Source organism: Enhydra lutris, unplaced genomic scaffold (genome assembly GCF_002288905.1).
Source record: "Enhydra lutris kenyoni isolate GAN:26980312 unplaced genomic scaffold, ASM228890v2 scaffoldscaffold21, whole genome shotgun sequence".
NCBI lineage: Eukaryota > Metazoa > Chordata > Mammalia > Carnivora > Mustelidae > Enhydra > Enhydra lutris.
In genome coordinates this window covers 63,060,391-63,077,867 of record NW_019154105.1, presented here as the reverse complement: position 1 = coordinate 63,077,867, position 17,477 = coordinate 63,060,391, and the positions used below count along the sequence as shown (strand labels likewise).

Below are 17,477 nucleotides of genomic sequence, written 5' to 3'. Positions count from 1 at the left end.
TGCCATTCATTATCTGTCCCTGGCTAGGAGCTCACCTTCTCCACAGTGAGGGTCTTCGTCTCTTCCATCCATGCATGCACCCCACACAGCTAGACTTACACTTGGCACAGAGCAGGGACCCAACCAGCATTTGCTGAGCGTTGAAGGAATAAACAGTCTGGCCCCAGTGTAAGGCATTTTCAGCCTTTTCCTTAGCATATGTTTGGTTCTCTTCTGGAATATTCATAACCAACAAAGGCTGTATTTGTTTGCTAGGGCTGCCATAAGAAGGACCACAAATAGCTTAAATAACAGACATTTCTTCTCTCATAGTTCTGCAGGCTGGGAGTCCAGGATCAAGGTGCCAGCAGAGCCGTGCTCCTGCTGAAGGTGCAGAGAAGGATCTGTTCTAGGCTTTTCTCCTGACTTCTGGTAGTTCCTTGGCTTTCTCAGCAGGCCTTCAAAATTTACAAGGCGTTCTCTCTGTATGCATGTTCGTGTCCAAATCCCCCCCCTTTTTTATGTGTAAAAAAGATTTTATTTATTTGAGAGAGACCGAGAATAAGCAAGGGGAGTGGGAGAGGGAGAAGCAGACTCCCAATGTGGGGCTCGATCCCAGGACCCTGGGATCATGACCTGAGCCAAAGGCAGATGCTTAACTAACTGAGCCACCCAGGTGCCCCCAAATTCCCCTTCCTTTAATAAGGATGACAATCATATTGGATTAGAGGTCCCCCTATTTCAGATTGATCTTATCTTAGCAATGACTATGTTCTGAGGTACTGGGAGTTAGAACTTCAACATATAAATGTTGTTTATTATATAAGGATTAACAACTCAACCCATAATAATAATTAACATTTACTGATTACGTGCTTTATGCCAAGTTCTGTGAATTACTGTATAATTCTCATGATGAGACCTGTTGAGGTATAGACTTATATTACTCCCACTTTCCCTTAGGGAACACAGGGGCTCAGGGAGGTTCAGTAACCAGCCCGAGGTCACCCAGCTAGTAACCTGAGGGCCACGAAACCACAGAGCCCAAACACCCCACCATCCTGCTCTCTTGCCTGAACCCACTTTCTCATCCAGGAACACCAGATCCAGGGGCTCGAGATGCAGCTGTGAACTCTAAAGGTGTTCATTCTGAGTTTGTTCTGGAAGCAGAGGGGGTGGTGGAAACCAGTAGGATTTTTTTTTTTCTTTTTTAACTTCAACACTACAGCATAGTCCATTCCTGACAACCACACAAACTTATTGTGAGGAACGATTCCCCCGATTTGAAAAAGCAGTCTCCACTGCTTGAAGGAATGAGGCTCGTGCTCCACAAGCTGCTGCCACCCCAGGTTGCAGCCTCTGCTCAGGCCTGTGGGGCCCGGTGACACTCGGAGTTCACTCGGAGAGTTGGTGCCTCATGGAGAAAGACCATTTGGAAAACCAGCTGTTTCTGCAAAATGCGGTTGTTTACAGATGTCCACACTGATGAGCAATGCCAGGAGCCAAGGTTAATTCCCAATCAAATTTACAAACATGGCCTTCTCAAGTTGATTATGCCCCAAGGCCATTTTAGCAGACTGTCAAAATCTCAGGAAGAAGAAAACACACTGGGAAGTCCTTCTTGATATGTGGCTGCCTCACAGGGTTGGATGAAACAGTGTCTCCATATTTGGAAGCAAGGGAATAAAAACTTTGGAAAGGCCCCAGGATTTACTGGGTATTGACTGTCGGCAATGCTGCAGTGGGCCTTCCTGCACTTTGAGGTTTGCTTCCACGACAGTTCTGGAAGGCAGTGGCTTCATCTCCTAGGGCTGTGTCACCCACAACATAATGGCTGGAACACAGTCTCCTACCGCTCTGAGGTCCGAGGTCTAAAATGGGTCTCAGGGGGCAAAAATCACAGCTGTTGGCAGGGCTGTGATTCTTCTGGGGGCTCTATGTGAGAATTTGTTCCTTGCTTTCCCGCTTCTGGAGGCCATCTGCTTGCTGTGGCTCGTGGACCCTTCCTCCAGCAACTGCCACTCTAGCCTCTGCTTCTGTCCCTCCATTTCCTTCTCTGACATTGACCCCTGCCTCTCTCTTTCACTTTGAAGAACACCAGCGATGACTCTGGGTCACTTGGTTAATCCAGGATAACCTCCCTATCTCTAGATCCTTAACATCTTCACACCTGCAAAGCTTCTTTTGCTGTGTAAGGTGACATAGTCATGCTTCCAAGAATCAGGATGGGGACACACTGGGGGAGCCAGGATTCTGCTTACCACAGGTAGGCCTGGTTATGTCCATTTTAAAAGTGACAAATAAATTCAGAGATGTTGGGCAATTTTCTCCAGGCCACTCAGCTAGTAGATGGGTGGTTAGGATTTGAATTCAGAGCTGCCGGGTCCTACAGCGTCTGCTCTTTCTCCCCCAACACACTGTTTCATTTCAGACTCCCAGACTCATGATGGGGTTAATCTCGATGTACACTGGGAATGAGTATGAAGGCTACCATGTTGAGAACGACTCCCAATGAATTATTCTGCATCTCTAGTTCCTTTAGATGATACACTGGGAAGCGTGACGATGACGGAGGCCATGTGCACAGGCAGCCGAATGGAAGGGCCTTCCCTTCACCTGGCTAACAACTTCTGGACCTTCAGTGCTCATCTTCCTGGGCCCTCTCTCAGGAAGCCCTCCCAGGAGAGTTCAACCCAGTGTTGTCTGTGGTACATGTCTGTTTCTGGATCTTTCTCTCTAGAACACGACAACTTCATGGGTGACCTCCCAGCACAAGCAGGAAATGGGTGCGGAATGAAAGCAGGCATGAATGAATGATGCCTCCATGAGAGCTGTGAAACCGCTACTCCCCACAGCGGGCCCACACAGCGGTCCCTGCTGCTCTAGAACGCATGTGCCATGTGACCGTGGTCTGTCGGGCTCCACATCTGAAGGCAGCAGCAGGCTGACTCCCTGTCTGAGTTTACAAAGGTCCTCTCTGCCTCTCCCAGGATGGTGAAGTCATTTTCCCTCCTTCCTGGGATTAACACTTACAAGACATACTCTGGCCAGTACTGGCAGCTTGTAATGAAGATCTGCTGGCCAGGGAGAGGGGACTGGAAGAAGGGCATCTGGAGTCGGGGAGACAGGGTTGGAAGCTTCATGTCTCTCTCTGCTCCTCTCTCAAATGAAGATGACAGCCTAACTTTCAGGAGTGATGTGAATGAGCAACGATGAGATCCGAAGTAAGACACCTCAGAGTCTTGGGGAGCAGTGAGGGCCCTTGATACTAGCTCTCCCCACTCCCTCGGGTTTTGACCCTATTGGCTGTGTGACCCTGAGAGAGCCAATGCTTTGGGACCTGGTTTCCTCACCTTTCAGAAGATTGCGAGAGTCCTTGTGAAATCCTGCTCTCTGCAGGGGTGTTCGTCACAGCCTTATTTACTGACTAATAGCATGGTTAACTCTCCGAGAGCCCACATCACTTGTCAGGCACTGCCCTCTTGTATTCACTTGTTTAATCCTTACCCCATCCCTATGAGGCAAGGGCGGCACCCTTATTTATTTATTTTTTAATTAACTAATTTATTTGAAAGAGAGCATGCACGAGCGGGGAAAAGGGCACAGGGAGAGGGAGAGAACCTCAGGCAGACTCCCTGCTGAGCATGGGGCCCCATGCAGGGCTCAATCCCAGGACCCCGAGATCACGACCTAGCTGAAATCAAGAGTCTGATGCTCAGTGGACTGAGTCACCCAGGCCAGGGGCAGTGTCCTTATTATAGAAATGGGGAATTGAGTCGAAGAGCTGTTGAATGACTTCCCCAGGGTCTCACAGCTCAAAAGGGACAGAGGGGGATCAGAATCCAGGCGGTGTGGCTCTGTCGTCCAGATTGGAGGGGAGATACTCAAGAGCCCTACCCCGCAGACAGCAGAGAGGCAACTGACCAAACAGTCAATTTCGGAAGAGCCACAGAGCCTACACGGGGCGATGACCAGCATACTCTTCTGTACATACGTTACACTTCAACGAAACATTGCTTAAACAAGAAAAAAGAAAAGTTAAATGGAAAGCAAGTCTGGCACAAGGTCATGCGAACAAAAGCAGGGTGACTATGGCGTAAGAACAGAACGCACTGAGCACAGAAAAGCCAAGGGGAGATTTTCCCAAAGGTACGTATGCTTGTAGATTTCCTCTTCGGTTCTTCCTGCCTTTCTGAATTTTACACATATACCCTAATGAACTCGTGATGATTCCTTACAACAACAAAATACTTTACTGACCCTCCTCCCCCCAAACCCTATTGTTTCCCACTATTTCCATTCCAGACTGACTGTGCGTTTCCATGGATTAACGTAAGCATGCATAACCACAACGGGGGTGAGGGGGAGCAATAACTCAAAATGAGAATTTTGTGAAACTCCCAGATTGTGAAACAGGGAGATATTTTTCTCTAACAAAAAGACCGTGAGTGAAAGGAGACGAACTTCAGTCCCCAACACTTTACCAACACCCATCTTTAGAAGCATCTTGTTAGAATGACCCATTATGAGCAAGGAGCAAAACAAAGCATTCTGTCACAAGCGACGAGTCAGAAATGCCACTGGAAGCCTCCGCCTGTCTGCACAGCCTCAGTCCTGCCAGAAGAAGTCGGCGTGAGAGTGGAAATAAATGAGCTCCTCCGTGCAGGTCAGAGAACCTCCCTGTGATTCTACCCTCCTCTCTATCCTTTGGAAAGGAGCCCTGTCGTAGACAGTGCTCCTAAAACGGGAAGCACAGACCACACATCTACAACGTAGAAGAGAACCAGACATCTACAAGGGGAAACTGAAGCTCAGAGAGGTTGAGAGCATTATCCTGCATCACACAGCCAAGAAATTCCAGAGCCAGGATTCAAATCTAATCTGGTCTGATGGCCCCAAGTTGTGCAATTTCTGCAAAATTCTAAAGTCTCCCAACTCCCTCCCTGTGGTATGTTTACTGTGAATCTTAGAGGCTGAGAAAGAAGGATGAACTCTGTGTCTTCCTTTGGACACTTTTGCTTATTATTAAAGTCACACCCTGTTACACCAATTAGCTGGAATGTCCTCTCTCCTTTCTTCTGCCTGCAAACTCCTACATCCTTAGGGGAGAAAGGTGACAGCTAATGTGGAAATGTTTTTAAAGTCATGGCAATGGACCTTAGGCTCACAGGGACACTGATTTGGGATCCCAGGGAGAAACAGCCCTTTTTATTGGGTGCTCATCATATTATATCATCCGTGACCAGGTGAGAGTTCAAAGAAGGGAACTGTTCATTAAAAGAAAGACAATAGGTAGGAGAGCAAAATATAGATAATATTCTCTAGATGGGTGAACATCCTAAAATTCAGACACCTTTGGAGTGACAAAGGACATGCTCCTTTAAAGACAAGCACATTTGTTGCCTGGGAGGCCCCAGGACGCTGTTTGCCCACTATGGTGTTGTCAGGAATAGCTCTCAGTTTACTTACAGAGAAGATGGCGGCCAAAGTCTCGATTCCACCAGTGCTCAAGGTGATGTATGGGATCTTTTCTGGCGGGATCCCAGCTTTTCCAAAGATGCTATTGGTGTAGAACCAAATCTATAATGCCGGAAAAAAACAAAACAAGACAAACAAACAAACCAAAAAAACAAGGGAGTGTCAGTAAAAGGCATCTATTTCCCCAATTGAATTCAGTTGCAAGGTGGTCTCTGTGATTTGCTGTTACACCCAGCACGGAGCTGAGCAGTGTGGCCAGCTCTTTGTTTCCTTCCTTCTCCCACCTTTGCCCTTCTTCATTACTAACAGAGCTACAGTACTGGGAGCAACATGTGCTGACCTAATTGTGGCAATGATATATGAATAGAAATCTTCTTAAAATGAGCTTTCCACTAAGGAGGTTTGATCCCATTTTTTGTCCTTCCTCCTTTCTGCTGTCAGGATGGTGAACGTGATGGCTGGAGATTCAGCAGCCCTAATGGATAACTAGGCGACCTCGGGACAGCATGGCTGCCCCCATGGTAACTGTGTGAGAAACAAAAAAGGTTCCTGATCCACAAGACATTTTATGGTCATCCATTAGAAAACTGTCACAATAAATCTATAATGTGGACAATGTGAATGATGCCCTGAGGGTTGCATAACACACAACCTGCACAACTACACATAGAGCCCCTGCTTTGGGATGGAAGGAACCTGTTCAGATGCTAGAGCAAGAAGTTAGAAGGAGCCTGTGTCCTTGCTCACTGGAGTGATACTATAATTTATTAACCAGACCTGGGCACCTTTGAGATGGTTAATAATTAGTTCAGGACAATAGGCATAAATCTGGATTGCCCTCCCTTCCCAATTTCCCTCACGCGAAGTTAGGTCAGTGTGGAGGTTTCTGCCGCTTGAGACCAACCTAACCCTCATGACACTCACGGGACTTCGGGCGATCACTGACTGGAGGTTGGAGACCTGGCTCCGTCTTGAACAGGCTCTGTGACCTCAAGCAATTCACTCTGTCCTGCTGGGCTTCCTTCCCCTCCTCGGTCAAAGAGTATAGCCATGCCCCTCCCGTGGGGTGTCAGGAATTGCGTAAGAATTGTCACTATTCATTATTTACTTAAATAGTAAATTTCGGGTCCTTAGACTGGACATGAGCCATTTGTGTCCTCCCACCCGAGCCATTTCCTTAAAGAGCACGAGTTTGCTAAATGATAGAAAACCAAGCTGTCCTTTACATAACATCTGACAAGGAAACCCGCCACCTTCGAAGGCTTGGAAGCATTTATACCCTGATCGTTATTTAGCAGAAACGTCAGAGCTTGTTGCTCATAACTTGTCAGGCCTGACGCTGGCTGGCCACACTCTTTGCACTGCTCTCACTTCATTTTTGGAAACAGCTCTCATTTGTACAGATTCGTCTTGTTACCGGCATTTGTTTAGCAAAACATTTTCCATGCCTTGGGGGGAGAAGATATAATTTAGGACCTACAAATATCTACAGATGGCTTATCTTTTAGCGAGAGGAGTAATTCTTCCTAAAGCTATAGGCACACTCAGAGGCCAGTAAAAACAACTACACGAATTTCTGTGAGCTCGCTGGCATTGATGCCTCTCTCAGCAAAATGCATTTTAACGTTCTCTTAAAACAAAGACACTCTTGCTGGTGTCTGCCCCACATTTGTCTGAGCTGATAAATTAGAATTTTAGATTCTGCCTTTGCTTCCACATTCACAGAGTACAGAAGTGATTCCTGATAAATTCATTAATTCCTAAAGCTCTTAGGGCTGTGACAGAAGCTAAAATTGTTCCAGAAAGCCCCAGTCTTCACCGGATTTGTTTGTATAATCTCCTCCTCTTTGGGAGGTAACTGTGATCTTCAGAGCTGGATCAGAGGGGTTTAAAGGACTTTCTTAATCTTTACCCAGATTCACTGATTTTTAACAGCCACGGCTCTACGGACTCCTTTCATCTCCCGGACTACTGTGCTGCTTCAGTCTGAACCCCAGAGCTGTCAGCCTCTGACCCCATGGAGTACGTGTTCTCCTGTGGGCGCTGTGTCCTGGCCTCCCCCATGGCCTCCCTCTGCAACTTTCCCTGTAGCGACACTGCCTTGGGCCTCCCTGAGGGGCTTCAGTGTCAGCAAAGAGGGTCACGGTGCATAAAATTATACGCTCATGGGGGGATGCTCATATAAGCGGCTCTAGAGTCATTTCTTAGTAAATGCATTTATCCATCAATAGGCAGAAATCAGCCCTTCAGACCATCTCCCCCTTTCCACGGCTGCTTGCGAGAAGGTCCTGCTGGGCTGCTCCTTGGAGGGGGGTGGGGGGAAGGCCTGCCCATCACACACACACTGCCCGTCTCGTTCTGCAGGCTCCAGAAGCCGTTTGTCTCACGCTGAATGATCTTATAGAGCAGGAGCGGGACGGCCTCTTGCCTCTACGCCCGCTAAGGTTTATGTGATCAGGCAGTTTGAGGGCGTTGTGCACCATGGAAGCACCAGGAAAGGTGGGGTGTGTTCCGCAGCAAACCCTCCCGAGGGTTGTTTGCTGACAGTCCCCTCCTGCTGTGGGGGGGGCATGGGGGGGCTGGTGGACTGGAAGGATCAGAGATTTGGAGGCCCAAACACATGATTCCAAACCCAACGAGCCTCTGGTGAGCTGTGGGTCTGTAGGCAAGGGACTACATGTCTCTGAAGAAGGTAAAAAAAAAAAAATTGTCTTTCAGAGTGGTTGTAAACATTTTTTAAGTGACAAAGTAAAGCATCTTTAAAAGATTTTATTTATTTTAGAGAGAAAGCTCCGGTGCGAGTGCGAGTGCAAGTGGGGGGAGGGGCGGGGGGGAAGAGAAGCAGACTCTGCACTGAGCATGGAGCCTGACGTGGGGCCCGATTTCAAGACCTTGGGACCATGACATGAGCCGAAATTAAGAGTCAGGCACTTAACCGACTGAGCCATTCAGGCACCCCAAGCATCTTTTATAGAATTGGTAGATAACAAATGGTGGGTATCATTCTAGAAGATTTCCATCTCTCTATTGAGACACCATTGCTCTTTGGTAAAGGAAAATGTCAGTTCTGTGCACGCCCTGGGGAGGAAGGCCCTCTGGAGCTACTTCTCAGCCTACTTCTTGACTCTCTGTCCCCAATGCCCCAAAGCCTCCCTCTTAACTCCTGACAATGTGTTAGAGACCAAGCATAACAGGTGTCATCATTTCCAACTCTCTCAACAGCTTGTGAAGGTGACGTTGCCTTAGGATCAGAGAGACTACACGCAGCCGGTAAGGCCAGAGCAAGGTGCAAACCCAGGCCTGTGTGCTTCCCGCCCAACGGTTCTTTCTGCTGCTTGGGCTATGCTGGGGCTGTCCGTGCAGGTGTCTGACAAGAGATTCCTCTTCCATCCACCATTCCTCCCCCTCCCCTCTGACTCCCATATATGCCCACGACCCTGACTGCAGTTGATCTCCTACTGAGACATGTGTTTTCACCCATCTCTCTGGCCAAACTTCAGAAGCAAGAGACCCCCTGGTTTGTCCTTGCCTAGAACACGCTGATTCTTACAGAATATGAATGTAAAGTATGGCCTTAACACGTGCTCACACACACAGAGTTGCTCCACCAGAGGTGTCCACGTCCTAATCCCAGAAGCCTGTGAATGGATTACGTGACCCAGCAAAAGGAGCTCTGAAGACTTGGTTAAGTTCAGGGGTCTTGACATGGGGAAATCATCCCAAATTATCTAGGGGAGCTAGAGATGTAATCATGAGAGAGGTCAGAGAGAGAAGGCGCAAAGATGGAAGTGGAGGTCAGAGGAAGAGAGTTGTAAACACAGAGATGGTCTCCACAAACCGACAGTGACACACAGGATCTATTCTGAAGTAGAGAAGACAGAGGAGATCTTGTTTACAAGGTCCCAGGGCTTCACCTACTGTAGGGCTGGGACCCCCATTCCCTTCATCTCCTGTTCTCTCTCAGCCCAAGGGACAGGAACCACATAAGGAGTAAGGAATAAAGCTGGCAGGGGCTCTTGGAAGGAGGCACTAACAGGCTTATTTACGCCCCCTACTGGGATGTCTGTGACCTGCCTCCTGCAGGCCACTTGTGTCCCCTCTGCTCTCTCTATGCAGGCGGGACCTGCCCAGTGGAGCTGGGCTGGGGCTGCTTCCTCTTGTTGGGCCTGGGTAGGCGCCTTAAATCTGGGAATGCAGAATTCACAGCAGCTTCTGGAGTTACACGCTCCAATCCAGCTCCGCCTGGAGTAGAGTAGAGGGCACACTCAGATCCCCACCCATCTGATTCCTGTGCCAATCTCTCTAATCTGCTCTGAATTTCAGAGGGGAAAAGACGGGCTTGTATACCATACCCTGCAAACCTATCACCCACATGCCCTAACTTTATCCTCACACGATCCAGTGAGGTAGGTGCCTTGCCCCCATTTAACCGATGAGGAAAGTAAGTCTCAGCCAGTGAGGGCTACAGAGCAGCTGAGAGTGGCAGGGCTGGGATGTCCATTCAGGTCCTCTCAACCCCTTCTGGCCCCCACTGCCTTGGGGTGAGAGGCATCTGACTCCCGTCCTGAGGTGGAATGTGTTGGGGGTTCTGTTGGGGCCAGCAGATCTGCTGAGATCTGCAGAGAGCTGCAGGGAAGAGTACATCCCAGAAAGAGTAACCATAGTCCCTGTTGCAAAGAGAGGAGGACTCCCTGCTCCAAGGAAGGCTCTCTGCTCTCCTGACAATGCCTGAGAGCCTGGGCCCCAGACCCCCTAAGCTAGTGTCGCCCCCGACCCCATCAGGCCCCCTTTGCCCTGACCACAGAGGGGCAGGAATGAGTGACCGCCTCCCCCGCCTCTCCTGGGGCCCACTTCAAACCCTGATTGTGTACATGAGCACGCACTTAGATGGCCCATCCGGGGTGCCTTTCAGCGCTCAGCTGGGAGCGCCCCCCTAACCCTGCCCGGCCCCTCACTCTTCATGGAAATCCAGAAGGTACACAGTAAAGACTTGAAGAGTGTCCAGAACATATTGTCTTTTTTTTTTTTTTTAAGATTTTACTTGCTCCAGGCTTGATCCCTTACACTCAGATTATGAGTTGAAACCAAGAGTTGGACACTTAATGACTGAGCCATCCAGGTGCTCCAGGATATGCTAGTTCTTAAAAGCTTTCCTAAGAGTGTTGGATTACCTAGTCTCACTCCTCCTTTTACAGGTGAAAACATAACCTCTCCCCAACTCAGCCCTCAGCCAGTTGATACCACCTCTGAGTCTCCTGTCCATTCACAGCTCAGTGACCGAGGGCAGAGGGGTTAAACGGCCCACCCAGGGTTCCAGGGCTGGGAGGTCGGGGGTGTAGGCGGAAACCCAGGCACCGTGGTCTCAGGGCAGGGCTCTTTTGACAAGATAATAGCTAAGGGTGTCAAGCACCACCTGTGTGGCCAGCCCCGTGCGGAGGACATTATATACAACCTTTCATCCATCTCCTTGCCATCGAATGAAAGAGGCACCACTTTACAGCTGGGGAAACTGAGGCATAGAGCAGTCATGGCAAATTGGCTCTTGGCCCACAAGCTCAATGCTTGGGGTTGAACACAGTTGACTCCAGGACATGTGCTCTTGACCACAGTGTGAAGGCGGCCCCACAGAGGGACTCCAGGTAGCATGCTTTCCATCTGAGGACATGGCAAGTTCTTTTAGGGAGATGGTCTCAGTTACTAAGGCAACAGAACATTCAATTCTTGTAATTTGAATTAGGATGTTATTTGGGAAGAGACTTCAAAACAAAAGCTATTTACAATGCTTCTGAATTTGTGATTAGAAGTTTTGTGCAAACCGGGGTTTGGGTTTCAGGGTTCCTGATGATGGTTGGGCAAGGGAGATGGACCTTCACGGGGCTCCCAGCCAGCTTGGGGGAAAGTGTCCTGTCTCAGGCTTTCTGTCTCCCTCCCTCCACTCTCCCAGGTTTGCCTCCCTGCCATTTGGTTGTTTGTGGAGGGCGCAGGATGTCTGCTGTTCTGTTAGGCACAGCAGATACTGTAAGCATCACAACACGTGGGGGAAGCATGCACACCTGTCCTCGCCCTCACAGATCAGATGTAGCATCAAACAGAGCCATTACACAACAGTTATACAGGTGACAGACCAGAGGGACACACAGCTAACCAGGAATACTGGGATCCTTGGGCAGCCACTGAGTGGACAAGCCCAGGCAGCCATAAGTTGCCTGTGAGGGTCCAGAAAGGGCATCACTGGGCTTATCCGCAGGCTGCACTCTTGTCTTCTGTCCATTTCTAACAAGTTCCAGTGTCTTCTTTCCCAACCAAGATGCAGAGTGGAAGGAGCAAAGTTTGGAAATGTGTGGCATCAAGAGAAGAATGCAGTGCTAGAAACAGCCTTGCTGGGAAGAGCAGTAAGCTCAGGGGTTAGCATCTGTGAGCCATTTCATGTCATTTTGTATAATCCCCATGGGAGCTCTGAGGACTGAGTACTGTCATCCTCATTTTCCATGATAGGAAACAGGCCCAGAGGAGCTCTGTTCAAGGGGGAAGGACTCTGGAGGAAAGAAGGGCAACCCAAGGACCCAAGGTGTAGGTAAGAGTACCACCATAACCCTTGGTATTCCAGAAGATCCAGGAAGTCTGAGGACAGCCCAAGGACTTGGTAGAAGCAGCACCCTTCCTGCCCCTTGTTCTTCTCACCTCCCCTCTTTCTTCCCCAAATGCTCAGGTGTTTCCTGTGTGCAATGGGTGGCTTTGGGTGCTGGAGGCACAGGGACCATGAGAGGCAGCCTCCAAGGATGGTCATGGTGAGAGAAGTGGCAGTGGGGGTGTATGAGCTGTTGTGACCACCCCAGGGAAGGACTCTGTAACCAGGAGGCTCCTCGCCCGTGAGAGACAGAACATTCGCACAAAAGTCTGGTTTTCATGCAAAGGACAAACCGCTCAGGAGGAAGGCAGTTGCAGAAAATAAGGAATTTTAAGTGACAGGTCTAATTTTAGAGGAGGGAATTTGAAAGCCATTGTGAGAAGGAGGGAAAAAACAATCCCACACTGAAAAAGAATTTAGAAACAAATGTTAAATCTAGAAACTAAAATGTTAAATCCAACTTCCTCTTGATTTCTAAGGTATGCGGAAACTATTTATTGACTTCTTAGCAAAAAATGCACTGGGCAATAAGTAATGTTCGCTTAATATGGTGATTCTCTCCTGAGGGCAATTTTACCCCCAGGGGACACTGGGCAATGTTTGGAGACATTTTTGGTTGTCACAACTGGTGGGGTAGACTACTGTCACCTGGCGGGCCGAGGCCAGGAATGCTGAGACATTCTGTAGTGAAAAGGACAGTCCCCCGGGACAAGGGATTTTCCAACTCCGAGTGTGCACAGCGTTGAGGCTGAGAATGGCTGGGTTAGTGCAGACACATGGACTTAGAGACAGGCTGGCCGAGCCTGGGCAGGTGCTCCAAGGCAGGGTACCGGGGCCGGGAAGTGTGAATTTGACAGCACAGGCACCCCTCCCTTTGTGACCCAGGGCAAGCACTTGGTCCTCTGGAAACCTAATTTCTTCTTCTAGAAAATGAGGATGGCACCATTTACCCTGCAGGAAATTTGGGGCTAGAATAACATGATAAATAGGGAGATGCCGAGCAGTATTTGCAACATCTTAAACTATAGACTATGTCCTCTCAAATAATTTCTGGGACAATTAAGGGAAGAAAGCAAGTTTTAAAGGGCATTTGAAGTTTTTCACCTGGTAGACAGCATTCCTTCTTGGCTCTCGCATTATCTGAACTGAGAGGCCAGTGGTGCAGGGGACAACTGGACTGAGGCCCAGGACAGCCGGACTTTGATGCTGAGGTGGCTGCTAACCAGTGTTTGTCTTTTTTAATGTAAAACAGTGGGCACAGGACTTGCCCCACTGGCTGCCTAGGGATGACTTGGGGACACAGCCCAGTGACACATATGAAGATGTTCAAAGGCGGCCTTGGGGACGCTCCCTGCTCAGGGCTCAAGTGACTAGACCTTGTGGCCAAATCGCTGGGGCTCATATCCCCTTTCTACCACTTGTAGCTGTGTGATCTAGGGAAAGTCTCTCAATATCTCTGTGCCTAACAGTGTCTAAGTCACAGGACAGCCATGGGGAAAACTTCTGGCTCATGTTAAGGGTTGAGTGACTGTGAGCTTTATTATTATTCTTACAGGTGAGCAGACAGAGGCTGGGTGAGGGGAATGACTGGCCTAGGCTTCCCCCTGCAGGCTTGTGGTCACAGTGAGACAGAAAGCCCGGCCTCTGGATACGGGTCCAGAACTTTTTGCTCCATTCAAGTTAAGCATGCCAAGTGGGAAGTATTACTTCTGACTTAAAGATTAAAAATAATCCTAAACAGGGCACCTGGGTGGCTCAGTTATTTAAACGACTGCCTTCGGCTCAGGTCATGATCCTGGAGTCCTAGGATCAAGTCCTGCATCGGGCTCCCAACTCTGCAGGGAGTCTGCTTCTCCTGCCGAATCTCTCCTTCTCTTGTGCATTCTCTCTCATTCTCTCTCTCTCAAATAAAAAAAAATAAAATCTTAAAAAAATTTTAAAAATAAAAATAATCCTAAACAAACAATAAATAGAAGGAGACTACCTCAACATAATAAAGGCCATACATGACAAGCCCAGAGCTAACATCATACTCAGCTAACATATCATATCATAATATCATCGTACTCAGCAAACTGAGAGCTTTTCCTCTAAGATCAGAAACAAGACAAGGATGCCCACTCTCACCACTTCTATTCAACACAGGACTGGAGATCTTAGCCAGTGTAATTAGACAAGAAAAAAAAAAAAAAAGAAAAGTCAAACAAAGTAGAAAGAAGTAAAATCATCACTGTTTGCAAATGACATGATCTTAAATGTAGAAAACTCTGAAGATAGCACACACACACACACACATACATGCGCACAACACACACACACACACACACACACACAAATTGTTGGAACTAATAAATTTGGTAAAGTTGCAGGACACAGAAACAACATACAAAAACCGGTTGTGTTTTTATATACTAACAATGAACCATCTGAAAGGGAAATTAAGAAAATAATTGTATTTACAATAGCATCAAAAAATACTTGGGAATAAAATTAACTAAGGAAATGAAAGACTTTTGCATTGAAAACTATAAAACACTAAGGAAAGAAATTAAATACATAAATAAGTGGGAAAAAAAAGCTCCATTCATGGATCAGGAGTTTTAATGTTATTAAAATGGCCACACTACCCAAAATGATCTACAGATTCAATGCCATCCCTATTAAAATCCCAATGTCATATTTTCCAGAAATAGGGAAAAAAATCCTAAAATTCATATGAAACCATATCTTTAAAAAGAAAAAAACTGAAGGCATCACATTTCCTCTTTTCAAAATATATTAAAAAGTAACAGTAGTTAAAGCAGCGTGATACTGGCATAAAGATAGACATATAAACTAAGGAAACGGAATAGAGATACCAGAAATAGACCCAAATGTGGCCAACTGATTGCCAAAGGGTGCCAAGAATATTCAATGGGGAAAGGATAGTCTGGCTAATTGTGTTGAAAATTTTGGATATCCACCTACAAAAGAATGGAATTGGATGTTAATCTTCACTCAAAATGGATTAAAGATTATAAACATAAGAACTATAAAAATCCTAGAAGAAAATATAGGGGAAAAACTTTGTAACATTGGTCTTGGCAATGATTTTTTTTTTTTTTTTTTGATATGACACCGAAAGCAAAAATCAACAAGTGTGAGTACATCAGACTAAAAAGTTTCTGCACAGGAAAAAAAATTATCAACAGAGTGGAAAGGCAATCTACAGCATGGGAGAAAATATTGGCAAACCATGTATCTGATAGGGGATTAATAGCCAAAATATATAGGGAACTCCTACATCTCAACAGAAAAACAAAACACAATAAAACAACCCTCCCCAAAGCCTCCAAACAACTCCATTAAAAAATGGGCAAAGGACCTGAACAGATGTTTTTCCAGAAAAGACCTACAAATGTCCAACAGACACATGAAAAGACACTCGACATCACTCATCATCAGAGAAATGCAAATCGAAACCATAGCAAGACATCACCTTACACCTGTTAGGATATCTCTTATGGAAAAAAAAGTGTTGGTGAGGATGTGGAAGAATTAGAACATTGCACACTGTCAGTGGGGATGTAAACTGGTGCAGCCACTCTGGAAAATGACACTGAGGTTTCTTAAACAATTAGAAACAGAACTGCGATATGAGTCAGCATCCACTTCTGGGTTTTTATCCGGATTGAAATCAGGATCTTGAAGAGGGATCTGCATGCCAGCATTCAGTGCAGCACTATTCATGGAAGCCAAGGTGTGGAACTATTCTAAATGTTTGTTGATGGATGGATGGATGAAGAAAATGTAGCCTGTGTGCATGCTATGGACTATTACCTGGCCTTGGAAAGGAAGGCTAGCCTGCAGCCCATGACCCCAAGGATGAACCTGGTGGACACTATGCTTGGACCAACACCAGGTGCTTGCACTTTAGTGATGTATCTAAAGCAGCCAAACTCACAGAATCAGTGAGCCAAGTGGCAGTTGCTAGGGGCTGAGGGAGGAAGGAGTGGGGGGCCGCCAATCAGCGGTGTGAAGTTTCAGTGAAGCAAGACGCATGGCTCTGCAGAGGGGCTGTGTGACCTCGTGCCTTACAGTTCGCAGTCCAGCATGGCACAGCTGAACGTTTGTTAAGGAGGGAGAGCTCATGTTAAATGCACTCATGACAATAACAAAACAGATGAAAGGCAGTCACTATGAGGACGAGGACGGTGGGACACCTGGGAGCTGAGCCCTCCCCACTGCCAGCCTTTGGATCGGATGAGACAGTTTCTCCCCATCCTATGGTGATGCAGCAGGGTTGAGATGCACGTTGTGGGATTTATAGAGGAAGTTATGTCCCAGGAGAGGAGAGAATTCTGTTTAGAAATGTCATGGTTCTCGCTCCAAATGCCTCATTAAATACAGATTCCATATGTGGCTTTACTACTTTAAATGTTAGCTCTAAGAGACAGATCCCTCTCTACCTTCTCAGAACAGGGTGGGTGGCTTTGAGCCTGGAGGTGCAAAGAGGAGGAAACAGCAGGATCTGTTCAAGGCCATGCCATTGGCCCAGGCCCTTCCTCCTCCTGCTGACTTTAGCCAGACCAAGGAAAAAGGTACAAACAAGTTGCCGGATGATTTCATTTCATCCCAGTGTTTCCAAAAGTAGAATCAAGAGTAGTTGAGGGGCGCCTGGGTGGCTCAGTGGGTTAAAGCCTCTGCCTTTGGCTCAGGTCATGATCCCAGTGTCCTGGGATCCAGCCCCACATCGGGCTCTCTGCTCAGCGGGGAGCCTGCTTCCTCTTCTCTCTCTCTCTCTGCCTGCCTCTCTGCCTACTTGTAATTTCTGTCTGTCAAATAAATAAATAAAATCTTAAAAAAAAAAAAAAAAGAAAAAAAAGAGTAGTTGAAATGCGGCAAAACACTACGGTTGGAGCTTTCCATGCTGTCACTTTTTCTTCTCCGGACAGGGACGCCTCCCCTTTCATGTCACCTCTCCTTACGTGCCCCAAACACCCTCCTGGCTGACTTTTAGGGGATGCCCGGGTCGTGAACACAGAGGAGTTGTTTTCTCTGTGGCTCTTTGGAAGGTCCCCTTTTTCCTCCTTCTGGGCCCAGCCCCACTTCTCCTGAGCTGTGTATGTACCTCTACACTGCCCTGCCAACTGGCTTGCACACCTTCATAAATGGGGATCTCACTACTCCTGAGGCAGACCCACCATTTTTCCAAAGCAATGGTGATAACAATCCCGAGTCTGTCTCCCTGGGATTCCTGGATTCTACCTTCAGGAGCCCCCCAGGAGAGAAGGGGCAGCAGAAGCTATCAGAGGGTCTGGCGAACCCCCACTGTCCAATATCCTTGCCCACATCAGCTCAGGCCCTGAAAAAGTTTTCCTTTCAAGCCTAAGGTCTTCTTAGGCCAAAGTTT

General features: G+C 47.5%; 1 protein-coding gene across 3 annotated transcripts in view; it reads right to left on the bottom strand.

The window, feature by feature from the left end:
• LOC111149099 (solute carrier family 2 member 9) overlaps positions 1-17,477 on the bottom strand; it is a 200,610-nt gene that overhangs the window by 58,605 nt on the left and 124,528 nt on the right. For all 3 annotated transcript variants that reach the window (XM_022506018.1, XM_022506019.1, XM_022506017.1), the window contains one exon: positions 5,449-5,559. In XM_022506018.1, the coding sequence (XP_022361726.1) occupies positions 5,449-5,559 (111 nt within the window). The remainder of the gene's footprint in view (positions 1-5,448; positions 5,560-17,477) is intronic.